General features: G+C 34.4%; 2 protein-coding genes across 12 annotated transcripts in view; one reads left to right on the top strand and one right to left on the bottom strand.

The window, feature by feature from the left end:
- Trpm (transient receptor potential cation channel, subfamily M) overlaps window positions 1-24,532 on the bottom strand; it is a 125,411-nt gene that overhangs the window by 2,421 nt on the left and 98,458 nt on the right. For 6 of the 11 annotated variants that reach the window (XM_013307090.1, XM_013307087.1, XM_013307081.1 and 3 more), the window contains 26 exons: window positions 19,604-19,760; window positions 19,283-19,496; window positions 18,882-19,041; window positions 17,478-17,614; window positions 16,701-16,857; window positions 16,264-16,411; window positions 14,378-14,567; window positions 13,632-13,890; window positions 12,989-13,172; window positions 12,268-12,457; window positions 11,586-11,797; window positions 10,719-10,871; window positions 8,489-8,689; window positions 7,481-7,638; window positions 7,049-7,239; window positions 6,423-6,568; window positions 5,447-5,668; window positions 4,518-4,751; window positions 4,287-4,409; window positions 4,002-4,193; window positions 3,373-3,459; window positions 2,187-2,376; window positions 1,755-1,875; window positions 1,324-1,341; window positions 370-512; window positions 29-191 (listed from right to left, as the gene is read on the bottom strand). In XM_013307090.1, the coding sequence (XP_013162544.1) occupies window positions 29-191; window positions 370-512; window positions 1,324-1,341; window positions 1,755-1,875; window positions 2,187-2,376; window positions 3,373-3,459; window positions 4,002-4,193; window positions 4,287-4,409; window positions 4,518-4,751; window positions 5,447-5,668; window positions 6,423-6,568; window positions 7,049-7,239; window positions 7,481-7,638; window positions 8,489-8,689; window positions 10,719-10,871; window positions 11,586-11,797; window positions 12,268-12,457; window positions 12,989-13,172; window positions 13,632-13,890; window positions 14,378-14,567; window positions 16,264-16,411; window positions 16,701-16,857; window positions 17,478-17,614; window positions 18,882-19,041; window positions 19,283-19,496; window positions 19,604-19,760 (4,350 nt within the window). Of the gene's footprint in view, window positions 1-28; window positions 192-369; window positions 513-1,323; window positions 1,342-1,754; window positions 1,876-2,186; window positions 2,377-3,372; window positions 3,460-4,001; window positions 4,194-4,286; window positions 4,410-4,517; window positions 4,752-5,446; window positions 5,669-5,965; window positions 6,185-6,422; window positions 6,569-7,048; window positions 7,240-7,480; window positions 7,639-8,488; window positions 8,690-10,718; window positions 10,872-11,585; window positions 11,798-12,267; window positions 12,458-12,988; window positions 13,173-13,631; window positions 13,891-14,377; window positions 14,568-16,263; window positions 16,412-16,700; window positions 16,858-17,477; window positions 17,615-18,881; window positions 19,042-19,282; window positions 19,497-19,603; window positions 19,761-24,532 lie in introns of all 11 variants that reach the window. The other 5 variants (XM_013307083.1, XM_013307085.1, XM_013307082.1 and 2 more) reach the window with 5 other exon arrangements.
- On the top strand, window positions 19,957-23,183 carry LOC106114030 (uncharacterized). The gene is made up of 7 exons (XM_013307103.1): window positions 19,957-20,471; window positions 20,596-20,711; window positions 20,979-21,082; window positions 21,197-21,286; window positions 21,884-21,962; window positions 22,661-22,794; window positions 23,007-23,183. The coding sequence occupies exons 1-7, from the start codon at window positions 20,053-20,055 to the stop codon at window positions 23,058-23,060; spliced, it is 996 nt and encodes a 331-aa protein (XP_013162557.1). The 5' UTR covers window positions 19,957-20,052; the 3' UTR covers window positions 23,061-23,183.

Genomic DNA, 24,532 nt, shown 5'->3' on the forward strand with positions numbered 1-24,532 from the left:
AAAGACTAATAAATTCAATAAAACTGACCTTGGTGTATGAGGAGGCGAGAACAAGCCGTAGACGGTCTCCAACTCATCTGTAATGCTGGTGTACTCGTGCATGGCGAGGAGCAGGGAGCGAGGAGCACCACCGACCCGCGTGCGTCCTGACGACATGCCCCCGCCTGTCGCCTCCCAACCTGACTGACGACCTGTTAATACAAAGCCCAAAGTGATAATCGAAATTGACCCTCGTGATCGCTGTTGCATTGTTTTGCCCTTTCTTTATCATTTGTTTTGATAAACTAATCTAGACATAATACTACAACTTTCACAATCAGATTATCAATGGAAACAATCAAGGAGTTATTGCATTTTAATTTGTCTTACCAGTAACAGAATTATGTAGAGAACAAGCATCTACTGCGGAGTTATCGGGCTCCGAGTGTGTCTGACTGTGCTGCCTCCGGGGAGCCAGGTGTTGCGCGGAATGGTGGCCACCCACACCACAGTCATTGCCACCTTCCGAACGTCTGCCAACACAATGCTTTGTTCAAACATTTTGTAAATGATACAGCCGTCTTAACCATATTTTGCGCCCGCGTGCCATAAACGGACTGGCGCGTCACAAGTTCCGTTGGGTTAAGACGGCACTGAAAACAATTTGTTGTAAGTTCTCTGTTGAAATATTGTCTAACCTACTTTTAGGTTTTTATAATAAACTAATAAAACTACAACTGAGATAAATTAAGTATTACATTTTAAAATTGGAAATCATGTCTTGATAAATATTAATAATTAAACGATAAAAGTTTCATGACAAATAGATCAAAAGTTTAAGTTAATTAAAATTAACTGTCTTAACAGTTTATAAAATACCATACAAAATTTGTTAAGAATAAAATACAACGTGATTGTGCTTTAGTTTCGTAATAGATTAAAGTGTTATAATACTGAAATAAATCAAATAGTGTGTTAACTGTTGAAGACAAGAAGTGATTTGATGACAACCATACATCAACAGAAAAGTACGATAACAGAGTTATTACATCAAAAATTGTGGTTCATGACATGAATATGTAAATACATACATAATATGACATTATGCGTTTAAATTACGCACACAAATGCGAAATCAACTGAATACATAGAATTAATACATATATATTTCCACGAATTAAAAATCAAAATGGCGTACATGTTAAAAATAATCATATTAATAGTAAAGCGTGAATTTCAGCTGTAATACAGTGGTGACATTTAAACAAATGCTAGATCTAGCTACTTTAAACATCGCCAAATGTACAAGCTAAGCGAATCACCAATTGAGTCTATTTGACTTACTGTTTCCACAACCGTCTCCTAACAGATGCCAGAAAGTAACAAAAAATATATGAAATTAAAAACAATCGTGATGATGAAAATTTCCAAAATTTTAATCAATACTTTTGCCAATTTTATAATGGAAAATTAGGACATTTTAAATGGATAACAAAACATGACATGCAAGTAACTGCCTAAATGAATTATTGGGTAATTTAAATTTTTGTATTTAGCAATTACACAACCTTTGCTTTTGCAAGATATGCTAGTGTTTCAATATTTAGCAATTTCTGTGTCTTAAACATTATAAAATCCTACGAAATTTTTCTATTTGATCGCCAAATAAATGTAATTTTAGCAACCAATAACAAATCTAAATGATGTATTTTACTATTGTGCGGAATCTGTTCCCCTAGCTGAAGCAATTCATAGCAAAATATTTTGATACATACCGTCTGGTGTTTGCTGTGCGTCGTGTTCCAGCTGAAGTTGTTCTGGGGCGAAGATTGCTTATCTCTGTTGGTACTTCCCGCACTTCTGGTAAGAATGCATCGTCATTCGTTGACGGTACTGCTGTAATAAAATTCATGATTGTCGTAATTTTACTATTGTGTTAATACAAATTGTAGTTCATAGATTGACATACATTAGTAAAATAGCTGATAATACGGTTTTGTTCTTAAAAAAAAAATGGTCATAAATAGAAGTAGTTTTAAAAGTTCTTTTTTATGTTGAATATCATGTAGAACATCAAAGGTTTGTCTAATTTATCATTTCATGATTAAATACTAAATTATTATAAATGCATTAAATTGTTGGATTTCATACAAGATTATAAAAATCATTAAAAAGTGGAAAACTTTTTTCCTGCTTTTTGCACTTACTTTTCTTTTCATCGCTGGGCTCAGTTCGATTGCTATCCGAGGACCTTTGTCTGGCTGGAGTTGCGGACACGGTGGGTCTGATCACGGTGACGTCAGGCCCAGCCACACTGCCAGCTGACGATGTTGATATTGAGTCCGCTTCTTGTTCTTTCTCCGCTGTCGCGTCCGGTCCCGATTGGGGTAGTTCGTCCTTTACAAAATGCAGTCGATCACAAAATTGATTTAGATATTTCGAAAGTAGGTTGAGGTTCTAATCTAATTTTATAACTAACAATTTAACTACATATTTATAAGATATTATGTTAGATATACATATGAACTTGATTTAACCTGCAAAAAACTATTTTAGTCTTGAGAAAAATCCTTCGAATTAAAAGAATTGCCTAGTGTGATTGAAGGTATGTCCTTCACTTAAAACTTTTATTTGATCGTTCAAATTATTTGTTCAACAGAAGATGGTAATTAATGTAATTATATGTTAAACAGTAAGAAATATGTTTTATGTAGACAATAAACAGTAGCACAATAAGACAACAATGGCACTGATATGTACATTAACAACATTGGATGATGAAAAGCAAATGTAAATAAAGGATTACATATGAACCTTTTCATTTGAAAAATTAAACAAAACAATCACATCCAAAGCTAAACAATAAAATTAACCGTTCTTATATTTCTGAATTTGAATACGACGCCCAAATCATTTCGCAAGAGAATTGAATTTATTTGAAATCCTACTATTTGTTCTTTAAATAATTTGCATGGTACTAATTTCAGGACTACGTATGAAATAATTGTTTTAGCTGTGCGCAAAATAAAATTAACGTAAAGCTAATGGTTTTGATGTGGGCACGTATTTTGAAATTGACTAATGTGTACAGTCAGCTCCTTAAACTTGTGGTGCTGTCTCACGACATTAATTTGAGTTTTATTGTTAAGTAAAAAAGATTTTGAAATAGTATTAACTAGTTTATTAGCTAACAATTCTAATTTGACTTGCCAATTTGGGAACTAAGAGTTTCACCGCCCTTGGTATTTAAATAAAAACGCTTGAATGTTGCTTAAAGTAATCAAACATACAAAGAAATGTTGTGGTCGTAAGTTTTTTCAATTTCTGTATGGAATGTAGGTATAGGTGTGTTTCAGGGCGGTGAGACTAATCATAATGTGTTGGAGGGCTTACGTCCGAGGGCTGCGAGGCTTGCTCGTCCTCCTCCTGCACGGGGCGGACGGCGAACCGCGCTGCGCCCGTGTCGCTGTCTGACAGCACCTGCGTCACCGCCCAGTGACGTCAGAACAGACACGAGTGTGCGGGATTATGTATAGCAAACAACAAATAGCAGGGAATAGTTTTACTGACTTCATTTCGAACGCGTTAATTTTTTTCCAAATTTAAATATTCAAAAGTTGAAATGTTTTCCATTTTTTAATTTCAAAATTGGAAATTTAATTTTAATATTTTTTAAATCTTTAATTGTTTTTAATTTTGAAGTTATCTGTTAAAATGAAATAAAGTCAATAAAAACTGGAAGCTAAACAAAATAAACAGCTGCAACGATTTCTTATACATATTTCAATACAATACAATGATTTCAACATTGATTTTTTTGTAACATTCAACATATTAGTGAAATAAACATTATAATGAATGTTGCTCTACAACATCAATGTTATATGACATGCTGTAATCATAGCAATTAATGAATTTGTGTACAACTGACAAGGGACAACTCGTACATTTAAACATGAAAACTTTTTTTTCCAAAATTTAATATTTTCAACATTTTAATGATTAATATAATCAGATCTTACCTCAGATCTGTCACTAGCTGTTCTTAGCCTGGCTCCTCCTGCCTGGAAAGTTGGTGGTGGTGGGCCTAATGTGTCCGTCGATCCTCGATTAACTAAAGACGGATGGGTCGCCATGAACCGATGTATTACCGCCAGATGGTTCATTGTTTGCTCGGCGACATCTTCCAACTTTCTTAACCTAAACTCCACACTCTAAAAATGAATGACATAAAGTTGAAACAGAGATATGTAATGCCATGCTAAAAGCGGTTCAATTAAGAAAAATCATAAAATTAAAACGCGCACCTGCACGGATTGTATTTGACAGTTAGCTTTTTGATTTAAGTCTTCCATTTTCGTAGTGATATGTTCTACTCTGTCTGTTGTATTTCTCACTCTTTCTTCTATTGAGTTTGATAATTTAACTTCCTGAAATAATCAAATTGCTATTGTTACTAGCTACGAAATTAAAAATTATGTACGACAGATATGTTAAAAAAAATTATATCGATAGTGAATTATGAAGAAATGATTTACCTGCTCCCTAAAATAACCTTCGACACATTCCTCTTCAAAATCATATAATCTTTCCATATCTTCTTTCTCCAAGAACAATTTGAGACCATTGTCGTACTGGAACCTTTTATGAGATACGTTCCTTGTCACCCATTTGCAAGTCGCGTAGATGTGGCAAAATATAATAAGTGGAGGTGGTAATACTGGTTTCTGTTCGTATTCCATCACCACAGTGAATCTTTGGAACATCCATACCTGCCGAGATATACTTAATTACCTGTTTTGATCATGAGACTAACTCCTAATGCACAATTTTTTTTAATTTGACATGGTCATGAGAATATTTTTTATCATTAAAAAAATTGAAAAGTAAAATTTACTACTGCTACGATATTTTATTTCAAAATCAATTAAGATTAGAAATAATTCACATTTTGATTGGAAATAATTAAAAATAAGATTTCTTAAAAATTTGATACAAAAGTTAATGTTAGAAAAGTTAATGTTACTTCACGAACAAAAGCGATATTATGTTGTTATTAATTCATATTGCGACCAGGAAGGATACTTCCTCGTATTATTTAGGAAGCAATCAATTTCCAAATACTGAAAGGTCCCGAGGGGCATTTTCTGTTCAACAAACTGTTAATAAAATATTAATAACTGTTGAACGAGAAAGATTGTTTTTATTATAATAAATAAATATTATTTTCTTATCTATTATTGATTTAAATATATATAAATAAGTAAAACAGTTAGTACAAGTCCTACTAAAATAAAGTTTGGGTGACGTAAAAATCAATAAACAAAACTAACTTTTTAACAAAGCTAGTTCCGAAATCGAAATAAGTCAAAATTAGCGAAAACAAAATAAGATAGAAAAACTTATGTAGGTACAATCAATTTCGGAACTAAAAGCGCAAATAAAATAAAAAAAACAAAAAGAAAACCTGATGCGAGACTTCATTGACTTCATTAAATATATTGTTAAAGACCGCAATGAGGAGGTTTATGAGCAAAATATTCGCCACAAGGAGGTAGATTGTCATTGCGATAGGCGTGATCCAGCGCCCAGTGACGCACTTCGGGTCATAAATGTCCATACCGCACTCCGGGTCGATGTCACTCGCGAATACTTCACCGTACAACATGAAGTACGGTTGAAAGAAAATCTACAAACAATGACGCAAATAAAACAGAATTAAATTGTATCGCAAATTATAGTAAAACTAAAAACTAACAAACGTATTACTTAATAACTACTTAACGTATTGAATCTACAGAAATATAAACTACAAAATGATGTAACCCTAAACTACAATATAATCAAATCTCGCAACAGGCTGGATGTGGAAAATACGAAAGCGATAAAAGTCGACGATTAAATAGAAATAAATTAGTGTTCCCTTGCAGACATACAAGCTACGAAACATGTGCAACATCGACGCTACGTAATTGCAGTCGCAAACCTGGTGCGACACTCCGTTGACTTCAATGAAGATGTTATTGAAAACGGCAATAAGAAGGTTGACAAGCAAAATGTTCGCGATGAGGAGATACACGCTCATAACGACCGGCGGCACCCAGTGCCCGACACGACACTTCTCCAGCCCTGGTAACCCACATGGAGGTGCCATTTGCTCGGCAAACACCTCTCCGTATAACATGAAGTAAGGTTGGAAGAATACCTGCAAGTATTTTGTTAGTGTGGAAAGATTTAAAACTTGAACTGAATGGTGTTAGTTATTCTGAACAAATGGATTTATTCTAACTAAAAGACATGCGGCTAGAATTTATTTCAATCGAATACACAGATTGGTGTAATGTTGACTATTGTGCGAAGGCACGAAATGAAAATTCGCCTGCAAATTGTTTAGTTCTTAATTTAATTTATCATCTAATTAACAACGTAAGAATGATACTTACTTCTCTAATCAAATACAAACTAGCTTCTTTGTCCGGGTAGAGTATCGCCTGGCGCGCGACGCCGAATGACATCAGTACAACAAGCAGTAGCACCACGAAGTATATCATATTCTTTACCATTTTACCCATCATCGTTACCAGTGGACCTACAAGGGAAACTCTTCATTAACGCCAACATACGTTCGACTTTAAGTAGTCTGCAGAAGTAGTTTCAAGCAGTCCGCAACAGTTTGTTGGAGCGTAGGAAACGTATTATATGTATATATTATATTTTAAGAGTTATGGTAAAACTAGGTAGCATCGTTAAAGATTATTTGATTACTTAATGAAAGTTAAGAAGTAACAATTTTGTTTTGGCTTCCGTTATAATATGTAGCCTATGTAAATATTGAGTTTTCGTTATTGTTAGAGGTTCATAACTTTAGACAAGTTTCTATCAAGTTTGTTAAAATAATATAGTAAACTTTGTCAGATATGTAGTAGTATATTAATACAGAAAAACGTTTTGTTATAACAAATATGTTTATCGCTAACTATCGGCAAAGTTGTACTAAATAAATAAATCTTCGTTTTCTCTTAATTTGCTGGATATGAAAGTAACATTATAAAACATTTTAAAGACTCACCTAAATATTTATTAACCCCCAATATATTGAGTATCCTAAGATACCAGTAAATGATGTCGACGCAGTAAATGACGCGGCCAACGTCCATAGAGCTGGCGCGCAGCCGCAACGCGAGCCCCACCAGGAAGAAGATGATGAAACCCGCGTCATACATGTTCCACATATTCCACGCCCACACGCTGAACTTATGTCTAAATGTACAACATAATGAAATAGTAGAGTTTTTCAATTATTTACATTTCAAAATGGTAATTCGATTTTTGAAAATGAATTTCCATCTTTTAAAAATTACATTAAAATTTTTGAAAATGAATTTCCATTTATTGAAAATTACATTAAAATTTTGAAAAATTAATTTCTATCTTTTGAAAATAACAATGAATTCGAATGCTTTCTATAACATGACTGCTGAATTAAAGTTATTATAATTACCTAATAGCAACTGGTTCGGACGTAATAATTTCTCTTATCTTCTCACATAAGAACGTTAATATATAACATATGGAGTAAATCTCCGGCCAAGACGGTGTCAGATTCATCTTGACTAATACTGTATACGTGAACATCAAAAGGAACAGAATGTAGGCAATCTGTAACAACAAATATTGTTTTAACATTGCACAATTTGGTCAGAGGAAATATAGAAGATTCACATTTTTTGTTGGCAAACGGTTATACACGTCACTTTGTGAATAATTTTTTCTGTTTATGCTCCTATTCGCAAACGAATAGGAGGAATAGGCCTCAATGCACTTTGATACTAATTTACACTTGGGAAATCGCATAGTAACATGGTATAAAAATTATACGTATACCTGCATTATAATGCAACAGATTTATCAAATACATAATGTAAAAGTATAATAACACTGAAAAAATAAAGGTCATATACAAATTGGAACTTAATCTGTATGATAACATGAAAACTGTCACAAAAAAGTTATAAATTAGACTTAGTAATAACATAAAAAGGGGATAATTGGTCGTGAGTGTTATCGTTAGTAGCAAATATAATCGTTTGTGTAATGACCTCCAACGTTTTACGCCCCCCTTTCCTAATGTAAAATGTGCGGTAAATGACGTGAACTTTACATTGTAATAACCGACCCTCAGTAAACAACCTAACAGTGGCCTACTTTTTAATTTAATTAAGGCCAACCCTACAGATAAGGTGTGATAATTACTGCTTATATTGGGGGAGGAATTTTTCATGGTTTATATTGAAAAAAGTATTTTAAACACAATGTCTTTTTTCACTAGTTGTATCATTTTAATCGATATCTCTTCAACCAAACCCGTATACTATAAAATAATTTGACAAAAATGTTAAGTTTGACAGAAACTTTGTTTGGCGCGTCAATCAGTATTGCCATGTACAATAATAAATTTCTACTATTGTCAATAAATTACAGGCATGTTGTGGTTAGAATATAAACTTACCGAGTCAGCCCAAAACTTCGTAATGGGCGCTGTAAAGAATTCATATATCTTCTTTCTGAGGCGCAGCGGTCTCATTCTCTTGTCCTCAGGCGCGTGGTACTCGGGCAGTTCTCTATACGACGGCTCCCAGCCTATTTTACCAACTTTTCCATTCTGATCGACACGGGTCTCGCATTCGGCCCCTGAGCCAATCAACGCCTGCTTGAGTCCAGACAAAATCGTAGAAACGTTATCACAAATGTTCAAAGGGTAAAGAAGATAAATCAGAAGGCAGAAGAAAAGCCTTGTTTAATGATTAGATGAGCTTGTTAGTGAATTTCAAATGACGTGATTATTACGAATAGTACTGCTATCTCGGTTTATTACAACAAGTAAGAAAAGGATAGCAATACTTCGTAAAACAGATGTTAACATTTAAGATTCGTTGTTATTAAATTGATGAAATGCATTAGAAATTTTCATTAAAATTTGGAAATTAAGTAATTTATTAAAATAATTCCACATAAGCGTTTATTAAATTTTGAAACTTAAAATCAAGCAGCATTAAGCTGATTAAATGAAGCAGCGAAGAATAATCTGGAAAATAATCGATTGAGAAATTAAATTAAAATATCGATTTGCTGTAAACGACCATTTTAAAGCAGTTTATGTATCACTAATAAATAATAAATTAACTATTAAAAAATTTCTTCTTTAAGAAATAAGTACACTAAAATATTTTTTGAATAAAAAAAAACAGTGATGACGTCACAACGTGATACACAAACGAATAGAGAGTTATAAATATAGAAGGAACATATAAAATTTAAAAGTCTAAAGATATAAAAAGCTGTAGACGAATAGCTTGCAACACCAGTTCTCTGTGTGTGTGTGTGTTAACCAAACACAATTTTGCTGAAGTGTAGAGTATATATAAAGATTTATTTGACAACAAATATAAGCATAAAATGAAATTATACGCAAATCATTTTTAACCAAGTTATAAAACAATAACAGTGTTTTAAGAAACAGAAGTAAATATCATAACGAAATGCGTTTGATAAAAAAATTTATAATAATCGCAAAATCTTAAGTAAAAAAAAAGATTTTTAAAATCAACAGTAAAATAACACAAATTCTTTCAAGTGGTTTCTAGCCCATTATTTGTTACAATTTGAGTCGAGTTGTAACATAAATTTGTTCACAATTCATCAACATGTTACATCAAAGAATACTTTCTTATTAGATTATAAGTATAAAAAGCTAAATAAAATCTTTGTCGGAAAGTGTGAAGCATTTGAACGATGTGCGGTGTGTTGGTACATTGAGTAAGTCCATCGTGTACCTTGGTAACTTTACCCTGCTGGCCAGGAGGTATTATCTTCTTAATAGAAAGCGTACGCCGTTTCACGACGCCCACCTACATACGTAATATCATATTTACTTATAGATTTATCTTATACAGCCAAATGTGGAAGTCACAGTCGGAGAATACTTTTTTAAATAAACCATAGCCTTCTTTAACTCATATACTTCTTTTAGAATTGTAAACAAAAACTTTTTCAAAAACACCGCTGTTACATTGTCTTTACGATCACCCGAATGTCAGAAAAAAACATGGCCGTCATTCAGACGAGCAATTACAATACTTTTAATTTACGATAACAAAATACTGTCAGATTATTAACATGATAAGTTGAATACTTCTATTTTATATTTGAGAATCAAATATTTAAAAAATCTTTTAGATCGTAATACAAATGATTAATGTTGTTATATTAAATAAACAAAAGTGTTATTGACTTATAATAAATGATCTAAACAGCCTTTATATCTGTCTTAGAAATCATTTTATAAGATACTAGCTTTTCCCGCAACTCCGTTCGCGTGGAATAATAAAACCTAATTAGTTTTAAACCATTTATCTCACCTTTTAAACTTTCCCTAGACCTTCATGAACATTTTAAGACCAAGATAAGATAAATCCGTTCAGTTGTTCTCATGTTTTAGCGAGACTAACGAACAGCAATTGATTTTTATATATAGATAACAGTGTCATTTGTTTCAAGATTTACTTTTTTTATTTTATTTACATATATATACATTTGCACGCAATTAATTCTCTTACTTGTGTTCAGTGCCGTGTTTGTGTATGGATTGAACATTGTTAGTATACTGTCCAATTTAAAAGTGTTACCGACCGACACCCGCGTGTAAAGCATATGGGAAGCAACTAAACACAAAACTTTACCTCAGCATCATTCGGATCCTTAGTGCTTCTATCGTCTTCCATACTCTCATTCTCCAAATGCTCCTCTTCAGTTTGTGGCATCAGCTGGAGTTCCTCCTTGGACTTGAACTCCAGGTGAAGAATGTACAGCGGAAACAGCAGGCTCAGAATTACCTTCAGACATGACGGACAAAGCCGATGTGGCAAACGAAACGCTGCTTCGATGCTAACTAATTCACTTTGACTTTAAGCCTAACATGCTACGTTTAGCTAATCCAAATCTCTGACGTCGACTCTTCTGTTCTTGACTGCATCTCATTATTTCGCTAAGATGTTTTTCTCAAAGAAAACATAAATTGTTAAACATATTGATATATTTTTAATCATTAAATATTTATTAAAAGTTCTATTAAAAAGAATGGATTTCACTATTTGGTAGTAGAAGCTTAATTATTTGAGTTAAATGAAGATTTTAAATAAGCATAATTTATGAAGACATTGCGTATATGAAGACTAAATGATTCTACAAACAAAAATATTGGAATTAAGGGTTTTAAAAGAAAATCTAACAGAAAAGTCGACATCATCAAGGAATGCATCGCATGCGTCTTTATTTTGAAGCTCATAGATACAGGACATCTATATTTTAACGAATAACGATCGTTAGAATGTGAATCTCAAATGCCGTGACTTAAACAAGAACAATATTGCTATCTCTATTTCCCAAAAGACAATGAAAGAGATGGCAATATTTTAAAATATTTGTGCACAACAATGGAGATTCATCGTAACGTTAATTTCTAATTACCTCTACGACGTGCCATTGTTGACAAGTCTGTGCATTAAGGTGAAGAAAGAGTAGAAATTAAAGGTAAGAAAGTTCTTTACCTTAAGGTTGGTGTTTTTTCTTGTTCTAAGTCCTCCCATCCAGAGGTCAGCGAGGATGATTTGGGAGCAAGGATGGGCGAGTAATGCCCGGTGGTTGGCGGCCACGGCTAGACTGAGACAAGTCTGACCTGACCAGTTTTGTAGTTCGCATGTCAACAATTGTTGTGCCTGATCGTCATCTTGTCGATAACAATAGTCCAGTAATTCTAACGCTGCGATCAAATTTATCATATGTACTTTTTGTTATAAAGTTGTTTACGTAATTGTGAAATTAAAAACAATATAATGTTTTTAAATTAGTTTCTAGATTAAACTTATATCAGTATTATATGAAAATAACTTTTGTGATTGCTCATTTTCTTAATCCTACTTTACTATGAAAATCTTTCGCGAAATTAATTAAAGATTTTATTGTTTGGCACGTCTTTATTATTCATGAGTTAAAGTTAAAAAAAAATACTGTAGTATAAGTTTAAAATAATTTAATTTATAGATACAATTCTGGTGGTTATCAGCCCCATCATTAGCCTGTCCTTTTACTACTCCTCCACACATCTCTATCAGCTATCTGAATTCACTTCCTTCTTACACATATCCTCTTTCGTACAATCCATCCATACTTTCTTCTACATTTGTAGTTATTATTAGCTTGATAGTTTAAAAAGAAAAAGTTCATAAATACCTTTAGTTTCAAACTCTTTTCCATAATGCCTAAGTTCCTCATAGACCTCAGTCTCCATGTCATCTTCGGCTGCTTCGTGCGCCATCGCCTTGTACAGTTTGCATGCCACTAAAGACTTCGCGAGAGCCTCCTCTCCGTGTGTCCACATAAGTAGTGCCATCTGATGCCTCTTAGTTAATACTGCCCACATCTACACCAAATTGAGTTATTGTGAGCAAATTAACGATACAGGTATTGCCCTTTTCAGTTTTTTAAATCTTGATAGTAGGAGAGGCAAGATGTAAAACGAACAAACATATGCGAAAATCAACGTTCTGGCGACGTTATGTTTCACTAGCTGTCGCCCGTGACTCTGTACGCAATTTATTTGGGACACGTTGATTAATATACAGCGTGTCCCAAAATTCGACGATCAAACTGTGATGGTGTATAGACAGACCGATGACTACATGGGGAAAAATACAAAAAAAATCTTTTTGTTTAAAAGTTATATTAACTTTTGTAACTTTTCTTATAATTTGATACTTCACACCATATGATCAGACACTGTGGCTACAAATATGAAGATATTCCTGCATTTTTTTTGTATTAGCAATCTGCAGGTACCAATATGTTTTTCGATTACCGATTTACATATGTACATTTATCCGACGTTCTTACGGATGTTTGATTTACCTTTTCTTTCTTTATCATCAATTATTTATTGTTATTTTGTACTTACAAGTAGTTCATTAAAGGGATAGTCGAAAAGCGCCATCTCCGAAGTGACGGGCATGAAGCCGGTGATGAGCGAGAGTCCGCCGGCGTTGTGCCGCGTGAAGGACGCGCTGTTGCGGTGAACGTTCACGCTCTTGTTCATCACCTTTGCGTAGATCGGACGGAACTTGCGTCGGGTGTAGTAGCATCTTTACAACACAAATTAAGGATATAATTTTTTTTTAATTTCTCACTGGAAGCCTCCCCTTTTAAATGTTAAAAGAAAATGATGCAACAAAATTCATTGATGCAGCCAAAATAACACTTAATTGGTTTCTTATTATGTTTTAAACGGAGATTTAGGTCTCAAAAACCGACGGTAAGGCAGCTTGCTAATAGTTCTTCGAACAGTTTTTTAACAGTGTGCGAGGAATGTATTTCATTTTAAGACTAGAAATTCTATGAGTATTTTTAGACATTATTAGTTAGAATCCTTTGGCTTGAATGGTGCGGTTTCATTACAAAATCAAGTATCAGATTTATTAGTGGACATAAACGTTGATATTTTAGTAGAGCTAGTGTTGTGCCAGTACACGGGAACAGTGTCGGATTTCATTACTAACATTATAAAGATAAGAAACTAGACAATATTATTGTTAAATTCTCACCTGTATGCACCACCCATAAGCTTATTTATAACAAGACCGATATCATGTAAAGTGTACACATATCCCCGAGGTAAATGTGGTCTCACGTCTCTCAGGATGTACCTCAATGTGTTACTGGGCCCGCTCTTTGTATTATAAAGCTCTTCTAGCCTAGGTATTGTAAGGAATTTCCTCATAGACACGCCATTTTCTAGCAGTAACTTAACGAAGTCTATCCTATCATGTTCTAATGCTTGCATCATTGCTTCGTCGAGTGCTCCTATAAAAAAATAATAGCAATTTTTTAATGCCAACTTTTTATGATTTTTTTTATATTTATTTCTTTACTACCCTTGTAAGGTTCAAATTACAATGGTTAATATAACAAAGTTTTTTAATTAAACAGTAAGGGCAACTGACGATTAAACAAAAGCACCTGTGTTTGATCACATTTCAAAAAGCACATTAAAACCTTTTCATGTTACCGACGTGTTCCGGGTTCAAATACATCGGATCTCGGCTTATAAAATTAATATAATTTGGGTACAGTCGGAAATAATTTTGAATTTGAATAAAAATTTTATAATAAAATTATAAATTTCAAATGCTTTTGGAGCATTGCGGTGCCAGAAATTAATTAATTCTACGACTTAATGGGGAATCATTGTAGTAACTGCACGCATTATATTTATTATTGAATAAAATCTCTACTACAAAAACATCCTGTATATGCTTAAATCAATTAGTAAAACACCCTGTAAACTCACCAGGCGGCCACTCCTGTCCGTACACAAAGATCTCAGATCTAGCGATGTCCACTCGGTTCCATGTGAGTGCCAGAGACAGCTGTTCACTGGGCGACAGGTGCTGTGCTCTGAATAGCGCCGTCAGGATAACCTGATCCAACTCCTGCACCTCACCACCTTCAGCGCGCTCCTGGATCCTGAATACTGTTATCTGTAGACGAGGAATATAATGAGCTTTTTCTGAACGTAACTTTAGGCTTCCCTTAAACGTTGCTAACAATAGAACTTTATAATAAATCTCGAGCCATTTTTGTGTAAATATAATTTTGTAATATATTAAGACCAACCCGCAATGGGCCAGCGTGTTTGACTATGGCTTAGTCTTCCCTAACTTAGAGTAGGCTCCGAGCCCCTCGGTGGGGACGTATAGTGAGCTGATGATGAATAAGGGAAGTATAGTGTTACATTGTCATACGAACGAACTTGGTTAAACGAGAATTCAAGGGACTACGAGATTTTTCTCACTCATATAGGTTTCTTGTCCGAGTTTCTCGCTTATAGATGTCGTTGGTTTGTACCAGAAAATGACTCGCTTCTAGAGGTTTATCTTATCCAGGTTTAATTGTATATACTTTCGGATATAATTTCTGTTTATACAGAATTATTAATATCTTTTAATTCTACAGTTTACCGAAATACAACTAAACAAAGAACAGTTTTAAACGAGCAAGAATACTGTACATTATATTCTTGAACGCTTCGTCTACATTACCTTTCATAATAACTGAGAAGATTAAATTAAGAGCGAATCTACACGAGGTAATATGATTTGGATAGTAAATAGAACGTCCATTGAATTTGTGAAATAACAAGCTCAAGCGAACAGACCTAACAAAATGTAATTAGTACAAGCGACAGATAGTTCGTCTGGATAGTAGGAACAGTTTTTAAATCTATACATATTTGTTAAATTATTTAAATAAACTTTATTAATGTTTACGGAGAATTTAGTTAATTTTGATTTATTATTTCCAGTGATATATTTTTTAAGGATGCGTTTGTCCACGATGACAGTGCCGATTTTAGGACTATTAGCGCCCTGGGCGAGATTTCTACGGTGCCTCCCTTTTTTACCATAACCCCTTCCGGGTTACATGTAGCATTGTATTTCATATCTCTGTTGCGCCTGTGTGTCCAGCGCCCTGGGCAATCGCCCAACCGCGCCCTACCCTAACACCGTATCTGATATTATGACGCTGAGAATTTTTGCTTACTCCACTTTAAAAAAGCATTTAGTTGTCGCTTTCTTTTTCAAATACTTTGAGAGGGACAACAATCTGTTTTTGTACATTGGCGGTAAAAATCCCCATAGGAAATGTACCGGATACTCAATAAAAAGCCTTCCTGAATCACCATTGACGCTATTGAAAGGCAAGAAACAATATCCGTAAGATATCCGCTTTAGAATTTTATATTCATCTTACGGAAAATATTTGATACTAACTGTCGCCCGCGACTACGTCCGCGCGGAATTAAAAAAAACTTGATTAGTAACCCATGTGTTCTTTCAGACTATGTTCTACATCTGTGCAAAATTTCAGCGGGATCCGTTCAGCCATTTTTGAGATACCTTCAAACAAACATACATCCATCCATCCAAACATTCGCATTTATAATATTAGTAAGAAGTAAAAATGTGAGAGGTTAAAGATAAATAGAGAAAAAAAACTTGAGCACAAGTTTAACAAGTAGAAGAGAAATTTAACCAAATCTTTATTACTATTGAATTGTTCCTCTAAGAAAAAGATCTGGACACAAACATTTTTGGTCAAACAGAAGAAGAGATATATCTATAAAGTTTTGTATATTTATCGACAGTAAACCACAGTTACATTTAAGCGACTAACCAGGTTCTTCTTCCTCGTGCACTGCAGCAGTTCACCGTAGAGACACTCGGCTTGTTGCAGGCCCACTTCAAACGTCTTCTGTATCGTACCTATCAGGTAGTCCCGCATTGATTCCAATACCGTCTGCTCACCACTTTCTGATGCGTACCTAGACATAGACGATTACATACAACCTACATTTCATATGAAAAACTAACAATTTGGAATAGAAATCGAACTGAATGACATTCTTCTTAAAATACACTAAAATTGACGTCTTATTTAGTATATTTCAATCTTAAAATCACATTACTGCTATACTGCTGTAGTCATAGTAATCACTAAACGAGATCCTTAGTGTAGATTAAGTATTATAAAATTACAATAAGGAATTGCTTATGTAACCATTATAAACTTTGAGTAAGACAATATCATGATTTCTATATTGTTCAACTAACTTGTGTACAAATGCGATGAGATCTGCCGCTCTGCCGCTGCCGTCGCATACCACCACTGGCACTGGAGGGGAGTCAGTCACGTATTCCAGTACTGCACGCACCGTGTTAGTACCGCCCTCTATCACCAGGCACACCACAGGCGTTGATGAATGTGTGTCTGTTAGGATATAAGATAGGGTTACACCGACGTATCCTATTTCTTACTTTTACAGTGGTAGAGCATGCTTTAACATCTTCGTACGAATTGGCCCGGCTCGCCCGGTGAACGCTAAGTGTTCTTTCAGACTATGTTCTATACTTATGCCAAATTTAATCGAGATCTGTTCAGCCGTTCTAGAGATATCTTCAAACACCCATCCATCCATTCACATCACATCCATCTAAACATTCGCATTTATAATATTAGTAAGTTAAATAAAAAGCAGCTCTTCAAGGCATACATTCGAAAAAAAATGAATAAACAGTATCCTATGTCCGTCTTCTGGCTCTAAGCTACCTCCTCACCAATTTTCAGCCATATCGGTAAAGCAGTTCTTGAGTTATAAATAGTGTAATTAACACGACTTTGTTTTATACATTTATACATATTTAGATTAATTATTGCATTGTAATGAAAACAATTAATTCAATGTTTTGTTTTTTATAAAATTAAAATTATATAATTATTAATTGAGCTAAAAAAATATACCTGCATTCTGATTTATTTGTGTCTTTACATGTGATATTATTGATGCAGTTACACTGTTTAGCAGTCCGTGTATAGCTAGCCTTACTTACATGGATGTAGTTTTTGTGCGGCAATGTACTTCTCCAGCTTTCTTCTAAGCACTATCTCTGCACCGTACCTGCCTACTGAGCCGTTGTCGACCAGTAAGAAGTATGCATGACGGTTGTTTAGTACTGCTAACTTTGATCTGTTGAATTAAAAAATAATCTCGTGTTAATATCATCAATGAAAATTTTAGACGTATGGCTGTTTGTTAGAAGGTATCACACGGCTGTATGGATCTACATTAAATTTGAAATAGATGGGTAGGGATAGATCTGGAAGAACACAAAGTTTATTTCAATTCTGCGCGGAGAGGAAAACAGCTAGTTTTTTTATATATAGGCTGTTTCAAGATATATCAAGACAACAACTTGCATATAATATTAAGCTTAAATTCATAAAATAACTGCGTTGAGAAACTTTTTTTGCGAAAATATTAATTTAATGCTTATACAATTTCAAAAGCGAATGAATAAAAAAAACAGTTGTTTTCAACAAAAAGCTATCGAGTATAACTTAATAAAACTGTTATCGAGAAAACGTATTTAAAAAAATTATATAAAATATCCTCGAAATAATAAAAATAACATAAAAGATTTCTATCACCCCTTAAGTTAATGACACGATATATGTAGGTACATATTTCCCTTTGTAATTTTCCAACTTCTGATACATCGGGCGTTCCTTCATCCCCTCGACGCAGTTCTAATATTACGATCGTTTTTTTACAACTTGTTGCTTCTTTATGCGTACTTTTCGGTCCCTAGACACTTCCCTTTATGTACCTCCTACGCGAGGCAATAAAGTAAACAGTTTGAGTGGTTCTTGTAGAAATTTAGCTATTTATTTAGAGACTAGCTGTCGCTCGCGACTTCCTCCGCACGGATTAATAAAACTTAATAAACCTAAGTGTTCTTTAAGACTATGTTCTACATCTATACCAAATTGCATCAAAATCCGTTGAGCCGTTCCTGAGATACCTTCAAAGAAACATCCATCTAAACATTCGAATTTATAATATTAGTAAGAAGTAATATGTGTTGTGCCAACCCTAATATTTATTTGTCTCTACGGTCTAGAAAACAAAACAAATTTATATTTCGTTTGTACACAAGCGTATGTTTCGTAGAAACAGTCAAAGCATTTGACCATCAGAGTGGAACTACGTACAGAATTACAAACATGAAAGTTTTCGACTTTCTTTCTTTTGTTCTGGGGAGATGAAAATGTTTTTTTTTATTACAATTCCATAAAAGTCCTTGTAATGCCATTTAATATTTACATCTTCAATTAATAAAACAATTGTCTGCAAAATAAAAAAAAACATCGGATAAGCTTGTAACTAATGGCATGACACACCAAACTTCAAAGTTGGGCAAACTGAACGCGGCTTATAATATTAGGTCATTTACCTGGGAGATGCAATAGCATGGTACGGCACATCCCGTCCCCTGCCGATGAGTTCGTGCGCGCCCTCCACTATACCCCACGGGGCGATACCGATGCTAACCACCCTGCCTGCACGTTGAGACCTCTCCAGCTGCAGCGCGTCGCCCACCTGGCGGGTTACACCTGAGAAACGATGTTACAGCTGCAATACTTATACCAGGTATCCCAGGCCTAATCACATTTCTAACCCTCTCACTTTACAATATTACTTTCGCAAAAGATTCCTCGAAGATGCTGTAAAAAATCATACACAAGTGTTGATTGTGTTTAATTATTTAAGTCTAATATCCCGCTTCACTGACAGAGACATATTATAAGAAAGAAACAAGTTTTTTTTTACACTTATGCAATTGTATTATCGAACCTGTATTAGTTCCTCCAGTGAATATCCATGCGCCTGTTGTTTTGGCGGCTTTGAGCAGACCTTTCCTGAGTACTTTCTTCAGCTTTGGCTGTAGGTCGAAGTTGGCCTTTCCTCCTTGTATAGTGATGAGGAGTTTCGGTCGATCTAGTGCCCATTCTCTCGTCAGTAATTGAACTATCAAGTCCGGCCGCGTGTCGTGTGATAGACGAACGTACTGTAATATATTAGTTAATTTACTTTCGTTAAAATAATAACGAATTACTAAGAATCTATTTCATTAATCTTCTTCAGCACCACCCTATATAAGCATTTCCAAGTTACCTGTGCTTTGGTGGGATGTGGTCCGCCTTGGAACTCGACAGTGCCGTAGGCGTCGGTAGGCGCGGGCTGCGTGTGCCGCGCGGGTACCCACGCCTCGCCTGGCCCTGCGCATGCCGCGCTCGACCCGTGCGCTGTCTTGCTCAAGCCGCACCAACATCTATAGTACAACGAATATCATGATTAATCTAGTTACTGCCATCTGTATTTAAATTCAATATATATTTTCAAATTTATACTGAAATTTTTTGAAAAACTACCATTGTTGCAATTTTGAATGTATCTCCCCTAATCGTATCAAACCTTCTTGCTAAACTTTCGAATACGCTGAAATTTTTTCTGTCATTTGAGAAAAAGAAAATCCTTTCACTCATTTGACATCTGCATTTTTATGTGTTTATTTTAAGAAATTTACAAAATTATTTAAGTTAATTATTAAAAAATCATCAACCATGGACGAAGATAAGAAACAGGCAAGCCATCCGTCCACAAGTAAAATCGAGGATCGAAGCAACAACTCCCGGCAGGACGTGCGGGAAGAGGAACAAGACGTGCAATCAAATTCATTCGTATCAGAATCAAGTGTGTTCACCGACAACAGTTATATAACGACCGCCAACGAGGCTCAGGAGATATCAAAAATTAACAGGATAATGAAAGAAATTTCCGATCAGAAGAAAGGTAAGACACATCGCGTCGGCAAGGTGCAAAGGCGGCGAGCTAGACCTAGAGCTAGCCAAGGTTTAAGAAGACCTGTAAAATATGAGCCTAGAAGTCGAAACACCAGAAGAACTCGTGACTTCTCCGTGTCTACGTTATTCCGCGGAATGCAAACCCGCTGTCAGTACTGCGGGCACCGATGTCGCAGAAGGTAGTTTGACATTTCACTTGTGTTTTTGATGATCTGTTCCATTGACATGTATTAGAAAAGGAATTAAAATATTAATTATTTATTGGAGTTTCATTTTCGGTCCCGGACTAACGCCTTTGAACAGATTTAATGGTAAACGAAGACGTAAGAATATTTGGAGACGAAGACCGCGGAAACTTGAAAAAGTTAAAATTATTAAAAGAAGACGACGTACTTTGCAAAGGCATAAATTAAATTCAGGTCAGAATTGTAGTTCTATGTTACTGTTTAAACTTTTTTTAAGGCTTTTGTTGCACTTTAATGCAGTATATGTGGCTTCTGGGTGATAAAGGAAGAAACAAAAAAGAACACAGTAAGTGTGATAATTACCCAACATTTTGCTTTTTACGATCATTTACAAAGTTTTCTTAATGTTTAGTAATTCATCTAGTTCTATACTTTTTGTGCAGTTTTTTTGGTTTTAATGCAACAAAATAAAGCCGACTCTTTAAGGTTGTATTGTTGTAGTGTGCATCCAGGCAGGCTCCACCAGCAAGATGCTGTCTTCTCTATTTATGAATACAAATAACCAATTAATGGACAATGAGAATGATAGAGAAGATTATAATGAGGTAATGAAGTATTTGAACTATTACAAAGATGTAGTTTTGAACAAGAATTATGTGTCCTAAATGTCTTTTAGTTTAAATTTGATTTATACTAAAACATATCTGATTTGTTCCAAGATATCACCGGAAATGATTTGCGAAGCATTAGAAAGACTTGGTAGATGGAAGCAAGCTGTCCACACTAAATCCATATTGAAATACGTGCGGGTAAAGATTAATTATTTTGTACGAAAATCCATAAATCCAAAATCCGAAAATCCTATTTTTTCGGTACATTTTTTTGGTATTGTGTAAAAAATTCGGTACGCGTTCGTAAAAATCAAAGGGAAGTAAAATTCATTCGTTCTGCACTCACGAACTTTGTATTAGTTTTACTGGGAATTCGTTTACGTTCGTGAATTGGTACGGAGAGAAGGAACAAAAAACTTTTATATAACAATGCATTTCTAGTAAATCGGTTGGCAAGAAAGAGGCTATATTTATAAAAAAATATTACTAACTAGTTTTAGACATTATTAGTTAGAATCTTTAAGAGGGAATGGCTAAATTTAGTTCCCAAAAGTGTCAGATTGAATAGTGAGGGGACATAAACATTGATATTTTAATAAGGCTAGTGATGCGACGATGCACCGACACATTGTCGGATATCCTTCCTAATACTAGAAAATATTCAATATCTTTAAATTCCACTCTTTAAGAACTTATACTAAGACAGATTACTTTTGCTTTTTGTCTGTATGTTTTTAATAAAGACAGATGACAATACGATTTTAGAAAATCAACAGTTAAAACTATAAATTCCAGATGAATTATCCAGTCACTCCTAACATCACTTTATTAGAAAGGGACTTGAGAGAAAAGCTTTATATCGCCACGGTCTCCGGTTTGTATTGTCATTTCATATCTTCACATATTCATCATCATACAAATATTATAAATGCGTATTAGATGTATGTTTATCTGATGGTATGTCTGGAATGACTCAACAGATCTTGATGAAATTTGGCACAGATGTATAACATAGTCTAGAAAAACACATAGGCTATTAATAACTGTTTTTTAAATCCACGCGGAATGAATCGCGGGTGACATCATCATCAGCTCACTCTACGTCCCCATCGAGGGGCTCGGAGCCTACCCTGAGTTAAGGGTGATTAGGCCACAGTCAACCACGCTGGCCAAGTGCGGGTTGGTTGACTTCACATATATCTTTGAATTACTTCTCAGATATGTGCAGGTTGCATCACCATGTTTTCCTTCACCGTAAGAACGTCGGATAAATGTACATATGTAAATCGGAAATGGAAAAACACATTGGTTGGATTCGAACCCAGGACCTGCAGATTGCATGCAATAAATTATGTAAATATTTGGTAATATTAATTTTACACCAACATTTCTGATATCTACATCAAAGTGGTTCAAAGTTCAAAAAGCCAGGCATGGTTAAGACGACATGGTGTGTACAGCATTAAACTTTTTTGTACTATTCTTAGTATTAAATGCCTTGACAAACACACGCCTGTCCGCCTTCAATTGTCAATATTTTTCAATAGAAAGTTTTGTATTATAATGTGACAGGCATAGTAACAGACTTGAAGAACGACAACTGGGAGCTGACGACGTCATTACAAGAGCAGAGATTAACAGACACACACGTTACTCTCTTCTGGAAGATCTATGCAGACACCATGACACCAGTTACTCTCAAGAAGGTTTACGCCATTTTTATTGACACCATTACAATTTAATAAGAATCATTTTATTATGACTATTACGCATTCAGTCATTAAGAAGTCTCTAAGTGTAGTTTTAGTTTACGAAATTAACACTAAGGTAACAATTATAAAGTTTCGTTAATATGTCTTTAAAAATATTAACGTTTAGTTCCTAGTTATGTTGTTAAGAGAAGATTTTTTTTTTCTAGAATGTTCCAGAACCAGACAAAAATTCGGAATATGCAGAGATTGACATACGTTAAAATACAAGTTGATTTAAATTAGAGTAGAATTCCATTGCGGTGATTTGTTTTGTTATAAATGAAATATGTGTAGCCTTTTTTTATTTCACTGCAGTAAAATTCTACGGTTAGATATTGAGTTCAACTATTAAAACGTGATATGTTTTCAAACATTATTGTATTTTTATTTCGCACTGAAATATATAATATTAAAAATATATGCTAATTAATTTTGATATCCTTTTTAATTGTTATTATCGGCTAATTTTTTAAAAGCCCGGAGACAACTATACATATGTTAAGTGTGATTAGGCCATAGTCAACCACGCTGGCCCAATGCGGGTTGATATCACACATCTCTTTCAATTTCTTTGCAGATATGTGCAGGTTGTGTCGTGATGATTTTACTTCAACTTAAGAACGTGGAATAGATGTACATATATAAATCGAAAAATACTTTGATATATGGACGGGATTCGAACCCAGGATCTGCAGATTACAAGTCAAATTAACCTCTGAGCCACCGACTTATTGTATTATTATTATTTTTTTAAATATATGGTTATTTATCTACTTAAACGTTTATCCATTTATTCTGTATTTAACGGCAAATCGACTTATGACGAAATACTCTTGAAATTTTTTCCATACGACGTTTTACGAGATTGCCCGGCCCAATTCAATTTATGATGTGATTGACGGCACTGGAAATGTCATGGTAAAAACGCTTTTCGGATATAAAAAATATTCTACCTAAAATAGTCTTTTGGCAAATAAGTCTGGCAAGTTATATTTATTACTTGTATTATGTAGGATTCGTAATTTTGCTTATCACCCTTACGTAAAAGGGTGAAATTTAGCATAGTATTTTTGTTGAACTTGAGAAGTATTCTAAAATTGATTCTCCGAAGAAGGTAACAATAAATAAAGAACAAGAAGAGATTACTTGAGAGTGCAAATATTAAAGACTAGATGTCGCCCGAGATTCCGTCTACGCAGATTAAAAAAAAAAGTAGTAACCTATGTGTTCTTCCAGACTATTTATCGAGATCTGTTGAGCCGTTTCGGAGATACCTTCAAACAAACATTCATCCATGTAAACATTCGCATTTATATTATTAGTAAGTTTTATAGTAAAATTTATTAAATTGCAGTTCTAAAGTAACGCAAATAAGTTTCAAAATCAAATGATTGGATAACAACACAATGGCTAGTGACAAAGAACATCGATAGCCACTTCGATTCTCTATTGTCCTATACAAACAAACCTGGAGTGAGAAATGCAATCCAGTGCTATAAAATTGAACTATCGAATTGATTGATTTGTTATGACTGTTAACCCGGCTCCACACTTGGCAAAGAACAGCGAACAACGAATCAAACAACGAACATGAATGTGTGGATAGATGTTTACCTTTAGTGTTCGCTGTTTGTGCCATTTTCGATTTTTCTACGCGAATAAAAGTATATTAAATAATGATCCTACCAATCCG

The sequence above is a fragment of the Papilio xuthus genome, unplaced genomic scaffold (genome assembly GCF_000836235.2).
Source record: "Papilio xuthus unplaced genomic scaffold, Pxut_1.1 DF828142.1, whole genome shotgun sequence".
In the NCBI taxonomy this organism is placed as follows: domain Eukaryota; kingdom Metazoa; phylum Arthropoda; class Insecta; order Lepidoptera; family Papilionidae; genus Papilio; species Papilio xuthus.